This window comes from Falco punctatus (assembly GCF_963210335.1).
Source record: "Falco punctatus genome assembly, chromosome: 5".
Classification (NCBI taxonomy): Eukaryota; Metazoa; Chordata; class Aves; order Falconiformes; family Falconidae; genus Falco; species Falco punctatus.
In genome coordinates, this window is record NC_137584.1 from 5,639,817 (window position 1) to 5,664,019 (window position 24,203).

Consider the following 24,203-nt stretch of genomic DNA (forward strand, 5'->3'; position numbering starts at 1 on the left):
ATCTATTAAAATATTAACAGATTAATTTCTGCATACAGGTTGCATGACCTTCTAAACCTGATTTGCATTCAGATGTTAAAATCCTTAGTATAAAACATAGTCTAACACTATTTAAATGAGTGCGTATTAGTAGCGTATTTTGCTTTTCAGTCTGCTATGGCAGTTAAGCTTAGTATTTCAGAAGTAATTTTGATTATAACCTTTTTCTTTCTACTTCATAGCTCCAGGTCACGTTTTCATAACAGACACATTGTGGTATAGTAATATTTTCACAATAAAAACTGCTACTTCTGGCTAACCAGTACTAATGTATGAAAAAGTATCATTCCTACTTAGTCTCTCTAAAGGAAAAATGTCTGGAATACACCAGAGTTACTGTGTTTTAGAACATGTGTTAATTTTACTTGTTCCTTATTTTGTTTTTTAAAGTGGAGGAATGGAAGAATTGACACAAATTTGCTTGACTACATGGAGTTAAAGCAGCATGGTGACTTCACTGTCAAATAATGAGTTATTTAAAGCTTTATCAGGAGTTGGCTCTATCATTTGGGCTTAATTGTGAATACAGAATGATTTGAGCTTCGCCAAGGAACCTGTCTTTTCCCTATCTTTTTGAGCCTTTAAAGTTATTGTCTACAGATCGGCTTTCTATGATGTGATAAGATTACACTGTATAATGTTTGGAATTCATTAACAATGTTATTTTCAAGCTGATCAAATATTTATTGAACATCAGAGTGTCTCTGTATTCTGATCAAATCACTGAACCAGGCAAAAAGCTGATGTTTAGTCAGGACTGCAGCTCTTTGTTTGTTCAGGTGGTTTGAATCAGTAATTTAGAACTCTAAGCATAAAAATCAGCATTTATTATTTTATTTTCAGTTAAAAAGTTTTTTTGAAAAGGACAAATTTGCTTTTTTTGGTTGTCATCTTTTAGTTAGGGCATCACGGGCATCTGTCCATGGTTAGACACAGGTTGTGCAGGGCGAGGGACTTGATACAAGGTGTGTAAACTGCACGAAGTTGGAAAGCATTTGGATTGTGTTTGGGAGTGGCACAAACTTTGCAGCCATTTTGTGTTCTTATGTATTTTCCATTCAATATTTAGATTTTTCTGTTTTCTCTCAACTATGAAAATGCCTTTCACAAATGACAGGTGTTTGGAAAGTACTGGTGTTTACCCAGGAGTTTTTCTTAGCCTGATCACTCTTAGGAGTACTTAGAAACGACATCTCCCCATCTTCCTTTTATAAATATAGGGACAATCGACTCATTTATAAAAAAACTGCCTGCTTTAAAATGTCAAGAATTTATACAGGAATTATGTCGAATTCTACAGGGGAAAAAAGCAGTACTGGCTACATTTGGTTTGATTTTCTAAAGAAAGGAAACCTAGTCATCTAAGACACTGAGTGCCACTGGAGAGATTTCATTGAAGCACCTTTTCTTGGCGGGATCTATACAGTCAAGTAAAATGCAATGCATCTTTCCCTTGCTGACCTGCGTTTGTCAAAGTTTCATCTATTGCATTAATGGATAGAAGTTTCTTACATGCCTCTGAATTCTTCACACTCTCCAGACTTGATCAACCAATATAGTTTATACCACGGCTTTAGCATCTGATTGTTTTACTGCTGCTTATAATCATTTTGCACTGCTCCTAAATGCATATTTTAAGCGCCCAAGTATGTTTCTCAGCCTTCAGAAATAATGAGCACTTAAACATTCAGTTCAGTGGCAACTACTTAATACAGTTTCGTAGGCTCGAAAGCCCTGCATATAAATAATCTTTCTTATGCAGTTAAAAACATAGGCTGGGTTTTTTTATAAAAGACATTCTAGAAATCAACAAGTAAGTTGTCTCAACTGGGTTCATAGGTATCAAACATTCTGCTAATACTGCAGAATTTCTCTAAACTATTTGTAGGAAAAATGCTTTTTCTCGGGAGCAGTGCAGTCACAGTTATGCTTCTAATCGGAAACGATTGAAAAGTTCTCATCCTTAACAAGCATGGTTAGCTCACATTAGTCCCGTTAGCTCTTAAAAGGCTAAATAATACTTTCTAAGCTGCGGAATTATGGTGTAGAACTTGATTTTAATGAGGCTGGATTTTTTTCTCTGTGATTCAGCTATTTCTTTGTGAACCTTGTTTGGCATCTTTGGATTTACACAATGGATGGCCGAGTGGTACTTTGCAAACAGTACAATGTTTGTCCTAGGAAGGAGATGCCTGGCAAGGGCAGGATGGGATGATAGGCACAGTGATGGTTATTTCTAGCTACCTAAGGAGTGGAGCCAGTTGAAAACTAGTGTGGTCAGTGTCTGTGGGATGCCCAAGGACCCTTCATGTGCTTGGACCCCATCTAAGGGTTCACTTTCTGACTCTGAGGTATGTGGCATGGCAAATCTTGACCTCTATAAAGATTTCGGTGTGCGACAGATAATCAGTTTGGCCAGCTCTGATGTATTTTAAATAACAACCAAATACAATCGATTAATGCAAGAGTAAACAATCATATTTTTCTCTTACTGTCTTACAATATTTGGTCTTAGTATATAGTGTTGTCCTGGTGTTTTTTTCCTTTTAGTCACTTTTGTGCATCAGTCTTCGCAATCACACACCCTGTTTTTTGAGCCTGGAGGCTTTTACTGTTGGACCTAATTCTCCTTTGTCTCCTAGATCATCTTCATTCTCTGCGCATACAATGCGTATCTCTGAAGCTGATTCACTAGTCATGAGTGACCACCACTAAATGCCATAAATGCCATCGTGTACAGCATAGTTTGTCTTCACCTCCAAGGATGTGAGTTAGGGATGAATCTGCCACTCGCAAAGCAGTCTTCCCAAATAACGTTTGCCTCAAACTTCGGTAGGAAAAGCTGGACTTTCTGCTTCTCGGCTAGGGAGTGTTGTTGGGCCCATGATCGAACTAGTATCTCTTTCTTCCAGTTCTCAGTGTCATGCTCAATATACAGCAAGAATAATCATTAATCACATTTACCCATCAATGACCAAGACACTTCTGGTGCCACATTCCCTTTTGCTTAGCTTTTTACCAGGCAAAGAGAGTACATGGGGAAGAATGGGGGTATTGCAGTGATGGTCTATGGGGAATGTGGGGAGGATATAAATTGTCTGTATGGATGCTTTGAGGAACCGAAGGAGCTGGAACTGAGAAGAGAAGCTGAAAGCAACAAAGGCAGGATACTTTAAGAAGCTAAGAGTCACAGATTAACTGCTGGTGGGATAACTTATTTCTTGAAGTAGATTTTAGTGTCTTATGTTTGGGTATTTTTTCTTTTTTTTTTTTTTTTTTGTGACAGATAAAGAAGTATGTTACAGTGAAAGTTTTTAATGATAGGGTATGGATTTTTTTTGTGTGTGTAGTGTTTATGGTCATGTTACTATTTCTAGGTTTTTCAGCAAATTTACCTATTTTCCCAAAGGATCAGTCATGTAGGCTAACTCGGATCGTTTGGTCTTATGACACTGCTTGAATACAGCCAGTTGTGGGCTGTATATCTAGGAGCAAGTGTATAAAGTCGCAGCCAAAGGCATGAATCTGAAAAGAATTACTTCAGCCTTGTCAACAGCTTTCAGTGCAATGCAAAAGAATACAAAGTACATCTACACTTTCTTTTGTATACTGCTGTATACATAAGCAGTGAAAAGAATATTGGAGTGGTAGGTTCAGTTCTGTTGCCTAGTCTTCTAAAGGCTTTTGTGAAATTACACCGTGAAGATATGTACATTAGCCAACTGGAAAATTACCCATCAATGGGACTCAGACTTAGTCATTTTATCTTACAAAAGGAAATTACACGGAGAGCTGAGCTTTGGTCTAAACTAAGGCATTAACAAGACTCGGTGTAGAAATAAGCATACGTTTTTGAGCACATGTGTAATAAATGGCCGTGGTAACTTGCCTAGATACGTTGCGATTTCTTCATCACTTGGTATCTTTCATAATGGTACGCTGTAACTTGAATAGGAATTATAAACTTGATATAAACATTACTGTAGTTTGGATAGGAATTAAGAGCTTGATCTAAATGTTATTGTTCAAGTTTCTCTGTCCTGTGAGCAACAGAGCTGACTCACTGAGTGCAGTAATGGTTTCCAGTCCTAAAAATCTATGAATATACAATTGAGTCAATAGTAGCCTTTCATCTTCTGGTTTCTTGATCCATTGATGTGACTTGTTCACATAATCTGTCAACAGTGTTAGCAACTTCAGTTTCTTCAGCTCATCTGTGTCTGAGGTCTAGCCTGAAATGATTGGTTATAATAAATCCATTTGGTTCTTTAAAATGATCCAGGGTCTGTAGTGCAAGAAAATAAAAACACATTTTGGCTAATCATTCTGTCTTTATGTTTGCACAGCTGAATGCAATTAGATTGCGTAGGGCAGCAGCTGCCCTATGGATATTAAGAGGCCTCAGAATTAAGTAGACCTCTTCAGAGAAAAATATTTAACTGTTGTTTTGAGTGGGAAAGAGGAGCCAATGTGTTATTATAGGTTTGCAGTTGATAACTTTCTCCTTTCGAGTGAAAAGCTTTGGCTTGATGTTGAAGACAAAGTTGCTTGCAAACAGTTTAATTAAAACAGAGGAGAATACTGGTAATGGAAATAGATGGCTTTTACAACAGAGCAAATATTTCTTTCTGTTTGTGAACCTTAAGCATTCTAGAATGCTTTTAAAATGCTCTTAGTGTCTTCATCCTGGTAGGTAAGTCTGTCTAAATATTAGGATATCATTTATGTAATGACAGAAGTTTCTTCTTGGTGTTAAAATATGAAATAGCAAGGTAGTTTATTTGAAACTTAAAATTATTGAAGAAAATATACTTATTTTTATTAAATATATTTAACATAAATATATTTATTTATAGAAATATTATAAATAATTTTTACAAATATAAAACATATTATTTATGTATTAATATGTATTTTTCATGTTTGAAGATACTTAATTTGAATTAGTTGCATTTTCAGTGTGGTTAAATGCTAGTGATATTTGCAATGTGGCAGACTATGTTTGGTGATTTAAAAGAACTCCAATAGGTTCTCGGTAGCTGTCTTGGCTAACGCCATCCACCTCCTGCCCCATCTGCCCCTACTCCCCAGTGGTATTCAACCTGCCATGTCTCTTGGGCAAGCACGGTTATTCAAACAAATCTTCCCTGACCCTTCTGTGCCCTTTTTTCAACCTTCTTTCTGAATCGGTGTGTGTCTGCAGCTGCCGGCTTAGCAGCCCTCTAGGTATCTTGCAGGGCTAGGTCTGACCGCTTTACTGAGGGGACCTACAGCTGGCGAGGAGCAGCACTGTGCCGTTCAGGAGAAAAGAAAGCTGGGATTTTTGCTGGCTTCCTGTCATTTGGAGGTGGAAGGGCTGAGGGAGGATGTGGAGGAAGGGAAATGCAAGGTGGCCTACGTTGGTTTCTGCTGTATTTCAGGAGGATGGTATTTGGTAAGGGTCAGGGAGGTAGATGGAGCAGGGTGAGTAGGCTTTGTAAGATAGTAAGGGACCCTTGTCAAGGAAATCATCTCTTCCTCCTTTTAATGAGGCATGGACTTCTCTTTTGGTCGTCCTAGCACCTCTTCCTTTTCAGTAATGAACCATTTGTTATATCTAGACTTGCAGCTGAAGTTACTCAGTCTTCCAGGTGGGTGTCTTCATGGTGAGTCAACAACACCCCACAGCCCAGACTGCCTGCCCAGAATGCAGTCCCAGAAACGAACCGTACTCTTCCTCCTACAAAATACTAAGCAGCAAAGTCTATCCCAGTGAAAGCAGCTGTTTGGAATGAAAATTCATTCTCATTATGGGCTGCTAACATCCCCATTTTCCAGGCCTTCAGCTTTCTGCTGAACCACCCATTGAATGCAGATGCTGAGAAGATGCATGGCTTTAGGCAAAACAAAAACCTGCCTAGGAGGAATATCTGCAACTATCAAGAAACCTGCCAGTAAAAGTTCAGATATCAGAGCTTTGTTCTCTGAGGCCCTGCCTTTCTCTTGACCTGCAGGGAGAGGAAAAAAGAGTTGCCCCCTCTACGGGCAGCTGTGGAGGAAGGGGGCTACTAGACTCAGTACTTTTGGGACAGGGCAGGGGACTGGGGTTCAACATGACCAGCAACCCATCAGTTTGCCCTGCAGTGCTAAAATGGCCCATCAGAGTGTAGCAAAAAACCCTGCCTGTGGACCCACTTAAGCCTGTGGAATCGAATATGAATTTAGGAACCGCTGAGATTCAGCAGCCTGCGGGCGGGTGCCAGAAGATGTGCTTTCTGCTGTCTTGTGTGATTATTGTGCATCCCAGGGTTTTGGATGTGCACCTCTGAGTTCTAGGTTAACTCGTGTGCTCTTGCCTGAAGTTCAGGATCTCCTTAATAGGCGTACATTTGCCATGCTACTTCTGACCTGTCTGTTGTCCCTGGCCTTCAGGCTCTTGAGCTCAGGCGATACTGACTGATAGTGCTCTTGTACACTACAGCGCTCTTCAGGTTAGTAACCTCTTGATTCTACCAGTTATGCTGCTGCTGGAGAAGCTCTTGGTCCACTAGCACAGGCTGACAAGTACTAACTGGCCAAGCTCAATATTTAGGTGTCTGAGGTGGTTGACACTGCTGTTGGGTGAAGCCCTGGGTGGAATGGGAGGCTGTGAAAAAGAGGAATGCTGAAAAGAAAGAGCTGGGATTCTGCCAGGAGAGACTGTCCACAGAAGGCAGGGCATTTATAATACTACTACTGCTACTACTACTACTACTACTAGTAATAGTACAAAGATAGAAGAAAAGTTAGGTAGGTACTGAGTAGCTGGGTTGTAAAAATTTGAGGGCTGGGGTTTCATAGCCAACCTGAAGGCACCCGACGGCATTATTTCTTTAAAGTAGCATTTCAGGATGTTGCAGAATATCTTCACAGCTCAGGTTCATCTGTGCTAGGTAGGTGCTGGGAAGCCTTGTGGTGGTACAGCCTTTGCCTTGGACTCTAGCGTCAGTATTGCGGGTTGAAGTGCATTAGCTGTGTCCCTGAAGGGAAACATCAAATTTTGTTTTGTGTACGTGGAATCCAATTTGTGTGCACCAGAGCTGCCCAGCTATCTCAACTGACATACACTAAGCAGGAACAGCCAGGGGATTTGCTCTGAAAGTGCATTACTTTTGCAAACTAAAATGCTGTCAATATGGCTACTAGAAGAACAAGTGTTCAAAGAGAGATTACAGTTTGTAGAATAATTTAGGCTGGAAGGGACTTCAGGAGGTCATCTAGTCCAGTCCTTTAAAGCTATTTGAGATAGTTTCTGATTTGTCATTGTACATTTCAGGTGTAGAGTTCTTACTTCTGTGGTTAGACTAGGCTGAAAGGTTTCAGACTGAAGCATGAACTTTGTATTTGAGATTCTATGGGACCTGGTATGTTTTAGAAGTAGTCATGTACACGCATAGTTGTCAGGGGGTGGTGGTGAAGATATCATTGCTATGAATGCTATATTTAAAATGCTAGGGAGTAGTTTCATCTCAGACAGATTGCTTTACATTTTGTTTTAGAATTAGAATGTAGAATAACTTCAGGCAGAACAGGTCTGCAGTATGCAGTGATTCATGTAAGGTGAAGTTTTCATATATTTAACAAGCAGAATGCTTGTTTGGCTCCAGCTCGTGTTTAAAGAAATTGATTTAGCACTTAGCATTCAAGCTCAAGAACTTAGTACTGCTGTATCGTGTGTATGGACGCACCCATTACAAAAACTAATCTCCTTCTCAGGTATTATTAATGTGGCCTTTGGTTGAATTCTCACTTTAAGCTAGACTTCTGTGAATTTCTGGTTTTGGTAACATGGTAACAGAAGTCTGAGAGGGCTGTGTAACTTGCTCTTAATGTGAGTTTAGAGGTCCGATTGCTTATCTAAGCCATTGTAACTGTTTTGGAGAGATACCTGTAAACTACCTGTTACCTTTACCAGGTGTTCAGTGTTAACAAATTGCTGTGAAGTGCGAAGGGTGCTGTTTGAAAGTGGTCAAAACTAAGTGTAATAGCCAAAAGCGTTTGTTTATTGCCATTGCTTTCTAGGTTAAGATCTCTTTGGCTAACTTGAAGTGTGGTGCAGATAATTTTTCCTCAGTTTTTCTATTAATAGGACAAAATTTTAGCTGAGGTGTGTTTCACACTGTTGGTTCTAGAGGTAAAGATAGGTAAGTCCATCTTAAAGAATAAATACTTCCCTACTCTTCTTCAAGCAAGCCAGCCAATTAATTTTATAATTCAACTTGAATCAAAAACTGGATCCAGCAGTACAATTACAGGTATGCAGATCCATCCTGTCAAAAAATTTGTTCTTCATTACTGATCTTGTAATAGTTTTTCCTGTCTGTTGTGAAGTTGGTTTTGTAGTGACTTTTAGGACAGTGTAACTTCTCAGTCTTGAAAAAAAGAGTTTGAAAAAATCATATAGTAGACCTATGTGGAAAATACACATTGATGCCTAACCTTATGAGGGTAGAAAATACAACACCATTTAAAAAAACTGAGAGTGGGAGCAGGTGTTACGGAAGATCAGGAAAGAAGTAAGACCTGTAAGCTTGATGTCTGTACTGGACAAAGGAGTAGAAACAATAACAAGGGATACTACCTGGATAGTATCAAGGGATGATACCTGGATAAACATGATACAGTTGGGAAAAATCATATGCCTTTTTCAAAGGAAGGTTATGCCTCTCCAACAACGGGATCAAAAATCATCTGAGTAAGCATAGTATGGTATTCTCTGCTAACACTTCCAGAAAGCCTGTGTAAAAGTTTCTAACAAAAAACTCTTGAAGAAACTAGAGGAGATGTGAGACTTAGAAAGAAAAGGTTCTTGCACAGATAAGTAATAGGTTAAAAAGTGGGTGTCAAGGCGTGGGGTACAGTTTAGGCCTCACCAGGGAGAGGAGTCACCCGTACTGTGCATAAGCAAGTTGGAAAGCTGAGTGAACCATAAAGTGAGATTTTCTTGCTGGATCAGCAAGTGTTGGTGCTAAATGTGGAGAATTACAGTAAGCCCTTACAAGACTGGGTGGCTGAGCAACAAAATAGCACATAAACTTCTGTGTAGGTAACTGCAGAGTAATGTACATGGAGAAAAAACTTTTGTAACTGCACATGTAAAATGATAACCTCTATACGTATTTCCATGCGTATAAAAGCACATGAAATTATAAGTAGCGTAGAAGCAGTGGGGTTTGATTGTTCAGCATCTCTTTTAGTAAGAGTCTAGGGAGTGCAAGTCTTTGAAACCAACAATAGCTGGTTCAGAATAAAAGATGTTTTTTCTTGCAGCGTAGTCAGGTTGTACATGAAACATTATGCTGCAGGCTTAAGCAGCTGGTAGAAGTTTACATGGTCTTACCGGGGAGCTAGATGAGCTCACGCAGGGGAAACTGAAAATAACTAAATACGTAGGAATCACATTTGAATCACATCCATGTCAGGAAGTTTCTGAGCTTGAAAATGGATAGTCTCTAAATATCATATATGATTGCCCTGTTTTTCACCTTTCCTGAGCACATGCTGTTGGCTGTTTAGTTAGAATTAGGATGCTAGAGCTCTAGTAAGGACTTTCTTAGGTTCCTCTATAGATTTTCCTCAGGATTTCAGTGCCATGACTGAGAGAGATAAGAATTCATTTCCTAAAGGAGTGTCTAGCATTTTAAGGGTTTATGTTCCAGGCAGAAGTAAATAGAAATAAGAAAGAGTCTGTGATCCTGAAAGAAGCCTGTGGTCCTTGCTTAAAAGCCTTTGAATTTTCTCACCTTGCTCAGAAGAAACCTTGATCTTTAGTTTTCCAGATGTGTTTCAATCCTATTTAAGGCTCCTGTTTATGGCTGGAAGGAAATATTTAGTACTTGTGAATGCAGGAGCAGTCTGAATTTACTTTTTGGACCCAAATTACAGGATGTTTTTTGATTGAGACTAGTATTTCTGTACAAAAGAGAAAATCTCCTCTGTCTTGAAGACTGTTAGCCTCGTTTTATGTTCTCTGTAAAGGAATGATATGTAGAAGGATGGCTTGGAGCCTTATATTAAACCAGCTGAGATTGCTTTCTAAAGTCAGTTAGACTGGTCTAGTCTTAATAGCTCATAAGGTCACAAACACATGACCTAGTGCTTAAAAAGGCATTGATTACTTGGGTATATATTAATAAGTCTATCATTGTAAACACTCCAGTAATCTTGCTCAGAAGATTATCACAAGTCAATAAATTAGAAGCCATGACACACAGAGGAAAATATGCCTCTTTTTTATGTATGTATGATTGTTTTATTTATGTATGATTGACAAATGTCACTGTTATGGAATGTTTGAAGACCTCAGTCACGCTAAAAGACCCAAGACTAACCATTAAGATGAATCTTCTTTTCTATACAGCAAAATCAGTACCTGTTCCAACAACTTCAGCTACTCAGCTCTGCCCTGTGTTCCTTCATACTTGCTGTCGCGGTTGTTTCATAATTTAAATTTTCACTGTCTGTGCAGAATTTATCGCAAATCAAAGTGTTCCCCATAGTTCTCCTTTGATCTAAGTAGTAAATACCTAGTAGTAGTAATGGTCTCTGGCCAAATTAGAAACTGCAGATGAGAGAGAGTGACAAATAATGTCTTTGAAAACACTGTATTTTGTCCTGTTACTCCTGGGACATATTTTATTAATAAAATTTACATAGGAAGAATATGGAATTACATTCTATCTCAGATACAAGTACAAGAAAATGGCAGGAAAAGTTAACTGAAAAAGAAATTCCAGTACCATCTACCTTTATTGTAATTCTCACTTTCAATGCATGCAACCAATTGAATATATACTAAAATAGTAAGTACTTTCTGTAAAATTGAATGTAAATACTTCAAAATATATATAAATACATTATCTGTGTATAAAGAAAGTTATATAAAGGGATGATCTGAAAAGCCAAAATTCTTTACTGAACATCATAGTTAGTATATTCTGCTTTATCTATTTAATATCAGATAGTATGTATGGCATGAGTCCTTAAATGTTTTTAAAAACATACAGCACAATAGCAGATTTTTAGTAAAGGAAAGAACTGAGAAGCAAGATAAACTTCATTACTATAAGAATTTAAAGAGGACATAATTGGAAAGTTAAGATATTTCTGGTGAATGGAAAAGAGCCAGAGAAATCAGGGAGGGAATAGCAGGATTGTGGCAACTAAAGGAGTATTTCTTCAATGCTGAAAGATTTTCTGCTTTTTGTAAATTGCCTAAACAATACCTTCCTAAATCCCATTTTGTAAAGGTGTACAGGCAACTAGCTTGCTTCAAATACCTGCTGACATTACAGCATGGAAATGATATGAAGGGGAAACAGGATGGAAAGAAAAGAAAGAAACATAGTCTCGTAGCTTTACTGTCACACAGTATATTACTAGTTTTCTGATTGGAGTGAAATGAGGATGTTTGATTTGGTTTGGCAAGAGATCCAGATAGGAGGTACCTTTTAAGAAAGTTGCTTTCCAAGGGACAATTTCCAACTAGAAGATGTCTGGGAAGGAATAAAATAAAAGATGTGGAAGGGGACCAGGCATAGTAAGATGTGTCAGAAGCAGCTCCTGTATGTTGTTCTAAGGACAAGGATAAATCATTTAAATTTTATTCATATGTTGAGGAGGAGAAGACTGTAGAGAAATTCAGTGCAGAGTTGTGCATGATTAGAATAGTGATTTGGGCAGGTGATTCATGCTGATGTCTGGGACCGCCAGAACTGAACACCTGAAGCTGTCGCTTTCAAACAATCTAAAAGCTATGATCAAAAAATAAGAGATAATATTCTCTAGCTAGCCATGTTCAAATTCCAGAAGAAACTTTTAGTTGATTATTTTTCTCATGCGTAGCAGAATTATGGCTAAAAATGTTTGGAACTACTTTGGGTTTTGAATTATGTAAAGCTTGCCTTTACTTACTGTCTAGCACAAGTCAGACACGATCTTTTCATCAAGAAATGATAAGCCAAAGATATACTGCATTTTTTTGGGAAGAATAACTTTCCATTCTTAGATCAGAAAACAGAAATTTCTTCATCTGCTTTTGTCACTTCAGATCTAGAACTTTTAGGTTTAGCATTAGTAGATCTTGTGTCTTGCAAATATTTAGCATGGCATGGGTGCAATGTGATGCTCGCAACCACTGTGTTACCAAAAGACGCTGGACATTCCTGTGGGTTTTTTAGGTAAAATTGCATGAATTTTCTCACTGTGGATTAATAAATACCTATCAACCAGAAATTCTCATCTACATGTTATACTTTTACTTTTGCCTTATTCATATTAATACTGATTTTCTCCGTTGCCAAGAAAGGTATTGTAGTAAGGAGAGGGTTAGCAGGTTGGCTGTCACTATTAGCTGAGGATGAACAAGATGGTAGGTTAGTAAATTGAAGCAGATGATAGAAGAGACCATCAGTAACCAAAGCTCTAATTTAAGAGAAAATTGCTCTTTGCAACTTTTGGTTCAAGTATATACCCTTTCTCTTAAGCAACAGTGTTCCCTTATTTATATTCCTGTATGTCATGATGTTCTTTAATCTTTACATAACTTAAATTACTTTGGTATGAAAGAACATGCTTCTGATGGGCCTTTCTGATAGTTGGCAGTATGGTGATTGCTGGCTTTTTCATGTTGTGTCAGCCAGCAGCATGAATAATAATAATACCATTCATAAAATTATTCAGAAATGTATCTTTTCTGTATGTCCTGTCAGTATTTTCATTTGTTTCTGTGCTCTCTTATTTTTTTCATGAAATTTTCCATTAGCCAGAGAGAGATAATGAAGTATGTTAATTTTTATGTCCCTTCTCAGCTTTTTATTATATGCAATGGCTTGTCTACAATGCTAAGCAGTTTTAAAAGGGACCAGGCAAATAAAGTAGTGAAGCACAACTACATCTGTGGTAATGGAATTCATTGTTTCAGTCAATAAGTATTGTAATTCATTAGAGACAGCTAATATAGTCTGAAATGCTGAATTGTTACTTTTAAAACCAGTGAAAACCAATAAGCATAATTAAACTGCTTTTCAATTTGCTACAGAAATACAAGCCTGGTCGATGTGATGATATTTTAAAATGGAAGCCACCCAGCCTGAACTCTGTTGATTTTCGTCTAAAGATAACAAGAATTGGTGGAGAAGGGTATGTAACCTCTTCCCTTTTCAAATGTATAGCACTCATGTGAATGTCCCTTAGCAGTGAATCTCTCCTCTGATATTTCTGGGCACTTCCTGGGGCTAAGCCTTTCTATATTCTGTAGAATTTGTTTACTGAAACTATAAGCTACTGTTGTAATCTGTGTTGTACTGAAAACAATGACAGATGTTTATAACATAAATTCACTCATTCTTAAATCGAGTTTCATAAAATCTCTTTAAAAAGCTCTGTTTGGATTTGGCACTACCCCTTGTGTTTTCAGAAGGTGGGCAAGCTGTACTAGCTTAAGTTTTTATATAAAATGACTATTTTCCATTGGTTTTCTGCAAAATAATAACAACCACCTATGCTTTCTTCCATTTTAGAATTCTGCAAATGACAAACTGCTCTTGTTTTCTTAGAGAAAAAGAAAACTTGACATTTTTACTCAATAGGTATTCTTTGGTATTGTCTTTAAAACCATTAAAGTCTTAATCAAAACCAGTGAGTTCTAATGGCAGAAGATATGTAAATCTTTACATTGCATCAGTTCTACATACTGTTTGCCTAGTTAAGTCACTGCATATTAAATAGGGGCAGTTTCCATGTTCAGTTACTCATATTGTGGAAATAATTAACTGAATTAATCTGTAAATAGTGTAATACCTAAATATGTTAATGCTTATGTTCCTGTCACATGCATAAGAAAAAAATAATCCTAGAAATCTGACATTTGATAAATAAAGTACAGTTCTTCCAGATAAGTTTTACTTCATCTTGCGTGACAGTTGACAGCTATTAGTAACATAAGTGCATTCATCCAACAAAAGAAAAGTTAATGAAGTACTGGGTGGAAAAAAATAATTTGCCATTGTTGGGAGAGAGGTATTTATGTTAAGTAATGACCTATGAAACAGTAGCTTCTGCCCAGTTAAACACAATGAATGAATGAAATACTCCAGATTTAACTGCTTCAGTTGTTAATTTGAGTATCCAATTTATCGCTTGGTAAAATCTGAAGTCATTTGAGGAAGCATCAGAATTATACTGATTTTGAAGTTGTTGACTAGATTTATAAAAGAAGCATCTTTAATTTTAGACTGTAAAAAGGCAGTTCCTGAGTTCTGAGCACTACCATAAATAATTTTTAGTTATATCACATATCAACCATTTCTGTTTCGATGAACTGAAAGTCTTGCTACTGGCAATGCTAACATAACAACATTAGGCTTCCTGCCTCCCCCCACCCCAGCTGAGACTAAAAGTAAGCATTGATACTGCTTTCAGTCTTTTAGGTAGAATTTTTTCTTCTCAAGTAATCAAAAAGAAATCTGGCATGCATTTGACAGCTGAGTAATACAGATGTGATTAAAGTACTGTTACAGAATTTGTGTGTTGTTTTGGTACGGTTAAGCAATATTATTTACGGAAATAGAAGGTATGCCTTTGTATTGATCTCCTACTGACAAATGAGGACCCAAAGTCAAAGTATTGATCTCAAATACATGACAGCTTGAAACAACGAGAACAAGGATTGTCTGTGGTTTCCAAGTCCTCTGTTCTGATTTACAGGCTTATCTTTACGTCTTGAATTGTAGACATATCTAAACCTATGTTACAAGTGTGTGTGATCTTTTCACAGTTTACAGCCTAGCTAGTAGTGATACAGGATGAACGTGTATTGCAAAACTCCAACCATGCAGCCCTTGTATTTATAGTTCCCTGTTCACTTAAACAGTAAAAAAAAGCATATAGGGGCATTATTTATTCAGTAGCATAAGATTAGAGCACTGTCAGCTGTTGGGCCTGTCTTTTGGATAGCAAATGTAATTGAGAACCTGAACAATTGTAAACAATCTTGTGCATTTTTCATATGAATAAAGGAGTTACCTCTAGGGAGTTTGTCAGATTTTAGTCAGTATGATTATTTTCCATTTACCTAAAATTCCCCTGTGTTTTCAGTTGTGCATTTCCATCCATAAATCAGTCTGCAGTAGTAATGTTAACTGCAAAATAGCTGTGTTTCACCCCAGATGTAGTTTGGTTATGGATGAATGACTAATTGTTTTTATCTAGGGTTCAGTTATTTCAGTATTGATATTGGAAGGAGTTTTACCATTGAATTAAAAAGAAGGATTTGGATTATAATCAATGAACTACTTTTAGAATGAGCTTCCCTATAAAGATGAAGGCTGCGTAACAAAGAATAAACATAAAGAAAAAAAGGAACTATTGCATCCCAAAGAAAGGCAGGGTTTCTGTAACCTCAGTGACCTAGTCCTGACACTCCTGTTCAGTGCACATATTTGAAAGAAATTGCATTGTTGCACCTTAGTGAGTTACAGGTTATCAGCTGAGCCATGGTAATTGTCCCCTGTGTATTGTCGTAGTCCAGCCTGTCCAAGCATCAGGATGATGCTTAGGTTAACTCTTTTTATGTTGTTTGCAAGAATTCCAGTTTATGCTGTCTCTCAATCTCTTCTCATGACATCAATATAGTTAATTCTATTTTAAAAAAAATAAAAACCAACAAAACCCCAAAGCAACAACATATTAAGTCAGCTAAACAAGAGAGTACTTCGTCATTTCTCTCTAGTGATACACAGCAGTTGAACTGAAAAGCCCTCACATTAGATGTGCTTTTAAAAGGTAGACCCACTTCCCAGCACTTCTCTGTCATTTCAGGTTTAGTAAGATAATGGTCTCACATCAGCAATGTGAAGTGAAGCCCTTTGATCTTATAATAGTACCTTGTATTTTTCCTAAATTGTAATGATACTCATAGAAAATAAAGTAACAGGGACTTAAGCACATCAACTGCATTTCCAAATGACCTACAAGTTAAATGACCTTATCAGAAGAGACTGTAGAGGGTGTGTAATTGCGGTGTGCAGTATCTCAGTTACAGTACAGAGAAGACTGTTTTTAAACAGTAGAGATGCTTTTTCCCAAAATGTCTGACTCTAAGAATATTTCTTAAAAAAATAAAAACCTCAAACCAACTCTGTGCCTTACTTAAATGTCACAAGTATCAGCAGAAAATGTCTACATAGTGCCAGATCTGTGGTAGCTTCCCAAACCAGAATTTTTTAAATGTCCATGCTTCCTTTTGCATTTTTTAAATTAGTCTGTGCGAGTCCCTTAATTTTATATGAATCAGACATTCTAAAATCAAATTACAAGCAGGGTTTTGGTTTTATTGGCTTTGAATGAATATTTTACTGGGTGAATTTGATACTATTTCAAATCACCGAATAATACAAATTTTATGTAGAACCTTGAAGTATTGGAAAGAATAATTTTACTCATTTTCTAAGACAGAAGTAGTAATAAAGGCTTGTTTCTTTCAAAAAAAGTAATCTGAAGTAGATATGAACTCTCTGTTAGTTGCAAGTCTATTTTTTGTATTATTATTATATCCATGTTTAAGTAGAACACCTGGGGAGAAAAAAACAAACAGTGTGTAGGCAAAGTTCTGTGTAGCTTGGGCATTGTCAAGTGATAAAAGTGCATTACATTTGAGGATAGTAGGGTCTTCAGATCTTGACAGCAGGGGCTTAAAATCTTGGGTGCATTGGTAATTACAAATCAACAACGAAATACAGATACCGTGAATACAGACGCGTGAACCTTTTCCTTTTGTTAGATGTGATGTTGTCCTTTTTGTTCTATAAATTAGAAGGAGCTTTGGGGGTGGGTGGGAAGCTGCAGCTGGTTCAAAATAGCTGTGATGTTCTTGATTTGCTCTCATATAGCTATGTGTCTGTCACAGGGTGATATCCTTTTCATAAGCTAGTCTTCCTTGCCCTTCTGCTTTGAAAAAAATAATTGGTAACTAGCTGAAAAAATCACAGAAGTTAATTGAATCAGCTAAGATCTGCAGAACTGACATGATAGTTTGTTTGGCCCATGTTTTGTTGCTCCCTCCTCTCTTTCCATTCCCCCTTTTATGTGATTCATAAATTGTCAGTTTGGGCTGTGAGCTCTTTGCCTCTTCACCTGTTTGGAGAACATCCATTATCAAAGAGCACAAACTTGTTCATATGTGTGCCATCCGTCACAGAAAGAGAGCTTTACAAATAGTACCCTGGCGATAAAAAAAAAAATAATAATAAAATCCTACATTCCTGTAGCCTGCAAAGATCAGAGTCAAGATTGGGGCTGCATTGCTGTTGGGTACAGTGGAGTTATGAGGCTGAATGCAGATGATGTCACACAGCAATTATGGAACAAATAAGGACAAGATGTTGCAAATAGATGCAGAGATGCACAGTGCTGGGATGTCAGCAGGAAGAGTGCAGGTTTGAATATATTAACTGCATTTGTGGCTAGACTGTTGTTAGAGGAAGCGTGTGCTTCGAAGTTGCTTACTTTTTATAGAATTGTGAGAGTTGCAAATGCAAGTAAAGGAGTAATTTGTTTAGCTAGTACCTACAGGCATTCAGCGGTTACAAGAGTAGGTCTTACTTCTAGTTCTGAAGAAATGTAGGAGCAGGGTTGTGCACACTGATCAAGATAATATGCTGTGTGGAAAGAATGGTGTGGTGACACAGAAAGGGGAAACACAACTGCTGCTATGGTAGATACATGCATGCGCAACTGCCACCATTGGCGTTGTGATGGAAGCCAGTAGACATTTTATGTAGGAAGTATTTATGCTGTATTGCTGCTATGAGGATATTTAAAATCTTGTAACGTTTTAGTTTTTAAAAACTATTTTCAAAGTAAGGCTTTGAATCTAACCTCTATTTATACTCTGGTACACTGAACATAATGTTGTACCTTCCACAACTAATACTCAGGATGCTTTTGGAATTTCTAATGTTGGATTTCAGAAATGAGCTCAGTCTCATCTTTTTATACGTTCAAGTGGCAGCCTTGGGCAATCTCCATCTGTCAGATAATTATTCGACTTTAGCTACTCATTTCTCCGGATTTTTAAAAGCTTTGCCTCATATCATCGTAAAATTATCTATATGCTTGCCAAATGGAATGTAGCCTTGTATGTTTTATACACCCTGTTCCTTTTTCTTAAACTAGCTGCCATCTTAAAGTAGTCTTTCCCATTGGTCATGTCATCATGATTATCCAGTCTGTTAAAGATCCATTTCTATCTCTTGAGATTAAGAAAAGCTCCCAAATACCAGATGCCTCTAAATTTTTCTTCTCTCTCATGCATTTCTCTATCCTGTTTTACATTTGGATGGATACATTATTCCTATTTGCCCGTGTAGCTTAGCTTTCTTCCTGCTTTTGAGTATGGAAGTTGAGGGCTGATGCCTTCCCCAGCTAAACAATATAAGGTGGTAGAATCTGGGAGAGGGGTGGGAGAAGCGGGCAGTGAAGGAATGATCTTGGGTGTCAAGATGGCTGGCTTTGGCTTTTTCAAGGAACGGGTAGGTAGTATCCCATGGCAGGTTCCCGAAAGTGCAGAGAGGCCCAAGAGAGCTGGTTGATACTCCAGGATAGCCTCCTGAGATCGTACAAGGACATGAAGGAAGATGGGCAGGTGTGGCTGACAGCCGGCATGCTTGAATGGGGAATTCCTGGGTCAACTCGTGCAGACAGGGAAGCGTAAGGAATATGTAAACCGTGACAGGGCTCTGTGGAGAGCATGAGAACAGAGTTTGGGTGTGGAGGGAAGGAATTCGGAAAGCCAAAACTTAGCCGGAGTTGAAAGTGAGTCAAGGACTGCTATAGGTACCTTGGTAATGAAAGGAAGACCAAGGAAAGCGGTGCGCTGCTGCTGCAGCACTAGATGTAGTGACAGAAGGTACAAGAAGGGCTGAGGGTACACACCTCAGCCTTTGCTTTGGTCTTGACTGGCAAGGTCTGCTCCTGGACCTCTGAGTCCCTGAACTTCATGGCAGCGTGCAGGGAAATTAATTAGTGCCACCAGGTGAGGAAGTTCAGGTTAGGGACTATTGACGCAAACTGGACCTCAGGGTACTGGAGGGGGCAGAGCTTTGAAACTGGGGCAACAGTTAGCCCTTGTGGCAAAGATGGCCAACCGATAACTGGGCTGCAGGTAGAGCAGATGGTTCCTTGTCTCTGTTCAGCGTTTGCAAGACTGCATGTGGAGTACTGTCCAGCTTTGGGCTCCCCGGTATGAAAAAGATGTTGAGGTACTGGAGCAAGTACAGTGGAGGGCCACCCAAGGCAGCGAGGGGATTGGAGAACATGGAGAACATGACATACAAAGAGGGGCTGAGAGAACTGGGTTCACTCTGTTCAAAAAAGAGAAGGCTGCATAATACTTTATGGCTGTTTACTACTCCCTAACAGCAGGTGATAGAGAAGACGGAGCCAGGCTGCTCAGAGATGCACGCTGAGAGAATGAAAAGCAGAGGACACAAGCTGTAGGGTCTCCATCTTTGGAGGTACTCAGAATTAACTGGGTGTGGCCGTGAGCAACCCCGATAGAGCTTGGAAGCTGACCCTGTCTTGAGCATGAGGCTGATGACATGCAAAGGTCCTTTCCAGTCAGAGTTATTTTGAGATTATCTGCAGATCAGATGTTAAATATTTTGCAAATGATATGGAACTGGTAGACATTTAGCTCCTAAATATTTTAAAGCATTTTTGTTTTTAATTCTTCATGCTTTCTTTAATGTAGATAGATACTTTTTCAGAATACTCGCTGTACCTATATTTAATTTAGAAATTGTGGGATTGTTCTTTTGGAGACAATTTTTGAGTTGCCAAGTAAAATAACATGCATTTTTTACAGAGAGGAATTTGACATTGTTCTTTTTTATATGCTGTAAAGGTTTGCCAGATACATAATATGAAAATTGCTTAATCTAAATACAGAAAGTTTCTATCTTCATTTTGCTGTAGCTTGAAGAATAGGTATGCTGCTCTCAGACTTACTGAAACTCGCTTGTGAGCATGCTTTTACACCAGTATAAGTTAATTTTTTAAATTATAGGAGTTACTAGAGAATATTCTTGAACATCCTGTTCAAAGTGCTTTCAATGGATTTTAGAAATTGGTATGAGCTTCTTTGAAATGCATTTTTGTGTGTAGTAAGTATTTGGTCTCCTTTGAACAAGGAGTATTTTCCAGATTTTGTGAGTATGCCATAAATGATACTTTAACTCAGAATATTTTTTCCTCCATTAATTGCCTGCAGTATGAATCAATAGTCAGTTGTTTGGGTTTTTTTTTAGTTTGTTGCTTAGTGAGATTTTATTGTGTATTTTTGTGAGTTTACAGATCGGTACATTTAAAACCATGTCTGGAAAAGAGCATTAGTATAGAATTATTACAGATCTGAAGGCTTAACTATTTTTCATGGTGTTTGGATTTAAAGAAACTTATATTTAGGTAAAAACCCTCAGCTCAGATGACTTCCTTGCATGCTGTGCTGTATTTCAAAGAATAACAAAGCAAACTAAGAGGGGAAAAAATTATCACCGTGGTAGAGAAGAACAAACAGGCTGGACAGCCAAAGATACTGTGCATGTTTTGTACTCTTCACCAGTCTTACTCTGAACATTTTATTATTTAATTTTCTGATAATACCAAACTCACAAATCATAAAAGAACAGGTACAAGTACTAAAGAGTGAATATATTAAAGATAAGAATAACTCATGATGGTCATAACTCCAAGGGTGCCATTCAGTTTGCTGTGATACCATCAGAATGTTTTGAAAGTGGTTTAGGAATTAGAAGCCCAGTTTTCGGTGTCTTCCTGAATTCACAAGTATTTTGGATTCAGCAAAACATGTCAATAAAATAAATGACCCTGATGTGAGTTGTTTGCACTTCAGCCGTGACAGTGCTATCAATACAGTATATATGCAACTGTGGCCTTCTAAAACACTGGGAGATCATCAGCAGTTTCATCTTCCCTGTGTGATAGTGAAGAGAAACTCTCGGTACATGCACTTGTCTTAAAACCTCAGAGACATTAGAAAAGAAACCTACCTAATTATTTTTTTGTATAGTTATCTACTATCTCTGGTTTTGTAGAGATTCCAGTTGTGATGACCGATTTAAAAAAATAAAAAATGTATGATGATTTTTTCTTAAAAAAATAGCATTTTACGGGACATTCTGAGGAAATAAATCTGTTACTTTAATGATTTAGGTAGGCTTGGTAATTCACACTTGTCATCTTTTTGGCTAATGGCCGGCTTGTAGTTTTTATCTGGGAAAAGGTGCTTACCTTACTGTAGAAACACACTGAAATCAGTAAGGCTATAGGTGCATGTATCTGTCTGTGGGGGACCGGTTTGAAGAACCAAGGCCTGATGAGTCAATGGTGACACAGAATCCACGTTGTTACTTATCCAAGTGACAGGGAAAAGATTAGTAACTCCTGGGTATGGAGCTTGTGTGCATGCTGCGCTCCGACGGAACACCTAGTGCTTTGTAAAAAGCCATTAATAGTTTACGGTAGAGATTTGATTCCATCTGACAGCAGGCGTAAGCATGTTATCCTACTAGAGGATCTTAAAAAGGCCAAAATTCCTTGTTTTCATACACTTTTTGCTTGCTTGCTTTTTACAAAGCAGTCTTGATGACACTGAGTGTGAAGTACAAACAAGGTTTTGTACTGAATTCTATTCTGAAATCAACTTCAAGACTTTTAAACACAGGATCTACTTAATTTTCAGCGTTATTGTATATGTGAGAAATAAGTGCTTATTTTAACTTTGAAACCCAGTTTTCAAAGGATGTAAACTGCTTAAGCTTCACATGAAATGAATCAGATTTTTTTATTTATAAATGTATATTCCTAAATGCATATGTATGTGTGTGTACACACACAGGTGACAGCTGTTGCTTTGTGTTGTAAAATTAAAAACACAAACAAAAATGTAAAAGAATTCCCTTGGCTGTTACAAATCAAAACAAGACTCCTCTTTTCCTCCTCATGTTTACATGTGGGAACCCTGTCCTCCTTTTGTCATACTTCTTAATTTTGAAGATTATCCATTTTATTAAATCAGACTTTGCTATTTCCGATTTTTAGCTCTTTTTGTGTAAGTATATTTCTTAACTGGACATTCCTGACTTCTCCTTTTTGATGTTTTTCCTGCTTAAGCAATATGGTTTTCAATGCCTTGGTTTCATGGTTTTAAGCCAGGTAACTAACTGGTTCTGCATCTATACTCCACCAACCAATGTTCCACTGTTGGCTTATGAACGGTAGAAAAGCTGTATATGACGAATAGAGAAGAAATGCCAGCATGTTGCTCTGCTTTGTATGTATAAGCTGAACACTTTTTTTGTTTACCTAACTGCAAAATTTATATATGTGTAGATACAAAATACTGGGGAGTTTAGAGACAATTCTAATGTTCTTGAAAGATTAAAAGCATCATTATTCATACGCTAGTCATCCTATTGTCAGACCTCCCGATCTCTGAGACATACGACAGTAAGAAGGTTTGTGTTACACAGTTTTAATGAGGTTGCTTTTATATTCTCCCCAAAAGCAATACGTATATCCTAATCAGTTTTCAGGATGGGGGAAAATGAATTCTGAAGTGAAGAGAAAACTCGCTCAGGGCAGCATGGTGTACTAATAAGAAAAGGACAGTCCTCAGCTGTACCCAGCAGATGGCATTTTCCCCCCTTATAACAACTAAATATTTTCAAACCTATAATCTTTGGCTATTTTCATACTCTAAAATAAAGCCTTTTTCCACAAAGTATTAAAAGATTGCACTGTGAGCAAATATTTGTCAGTGGATTATAAATGATATATAATGTGTATATCTCTAATTACAGGATAGAGAAGATTGGAATGAGGAGAACAAAACAGGCTAGTGAACTTAGTTATTTTACTTTTTCCCCCTCAAGTCTTCATATCAAAACCATTGTCTCTCACAGATGTTCATAAAAGCACTTCACCCTTTTGGTGAGTGTTAAAGCATCAGATCTCAAGTGCTCAAGTTTTTAATCTTTTTACTCAGGAGTACAAAATTCTGCTTGAAAGTGGATATTCAGTGGTAGGAGATCACTGATTTGGGGCGTAGAGCAGGATAGTTGGACTCAGAAGTGAACTGGGTATCTCCTAATGAAGGCTCTGAACTATTCTTACCCCTCCAGAAGGGAAAATTTGCTATGGGCATGGTTAACCCTTCTCAACTAATGTATTAATAATATAATATTGCTGACTTCTTCATTTGTGATGATAATGATCTGTACACAGTTCTGATTCAGGACTTACTGTTGTTCGTTCTGCTTTCATTCAAGAAGAGAAGCAGAAATGACTCTCAGGCTTCACTGAGCAAGATGTTTGTGCTTAGTTTCTGCACAATACCCAGTTTGATAAAAAATTGCACACATTAAGTGATAAGAAAATTGTGTTTTGTAAGATGAATTGCGTATCATGATAAGTTAGAATAATGTTTTGGTTTTGAAAGAGGTAATGGTATGGCATGCAAATGCATTCCTCCAGCTGACATAGGTCATAAATGCAGCTTGTTTTAACAGCAGCAGTATTAAGCTTCAGTTATTTAAATTATGTCACTAAAACTAGATAATCAAAACTGGTCTTTTTCCTCTTTCACTCAGCCTTATAGTAGGATATGATGAATGGTTTCTGCAAAAATAGTAATAATTTCTCTGTTGTTTACCTTACCTCTCTTACATGAAAAATAAGAGGAAGCTATTATAAAACTTACATTTTTTTTTTACATGTATTTTATGCCCGTTGTTTCTTTGCAATATTCAGAGACATTCACAATGGAGGAATTTTCCAAATGTCTTCTGAAGATGATATCCTGCTTTTTGGGAGATAAGATTCTTTGATGTTATTTGGCTGGCGAATTGTTGTGGTTTGGTAGGGCCTGTATTGGCAAAAGGCACATCTGTATTCGGTCTGTGGCAAGTGGAGTGTCCAGTGTTTACACTTACAAAACACTTTCATTTGACTAAAAATAAATGTGGTCCATGCATTTAAAGCATGGCATTGCCTGTACCCATTGCTTAAAAACATATTGTTGACAAGTTTACTAGACAAGCCTGAGGAAGAAGAATAAACCCTAACTA

At 37.6% G+C, this 24,203-nt stretch overlaps 1 protein-coding gene and 1 long non-coding RNA gene across 5 annotated transcripts in view; one reads left to right on the forward strand and one right to left on the reverse strand.

The window, feature by feature from the left end:
- LOC308064662 overlaps positions 1–24,203 on the reverse strand; it is a 604,713-nt gene that overhangs the window by 272,819 nt on the left and 307,691 nt on the right. The window lies entirely within an intron of this gene.
- Positions 1–24,203, forward strand: part of RNGTT (RNA guanylyltransferase and 5'-phosphatase) — a gene marked incomplete at its 5' end in the record, with an annotated part of 189,470 nt that overhangs the window by 114,399 nt on the left and 50,868 nt on the right. For all 4 annotated transcript variants that reach the window (XM_080389351.1, XM_080389353.1, XM_080389352.1 and 1 more), the window contains one exon: positions 13,097–13,197. In XM_080389351.1, the coding sequence (XP_080245477.1) occupies positions 13,097–13,197 (101 nt within the window). The remainder of the gene's footprint in view (positions 1–13,096; positions 13,198–24,203) is intronic.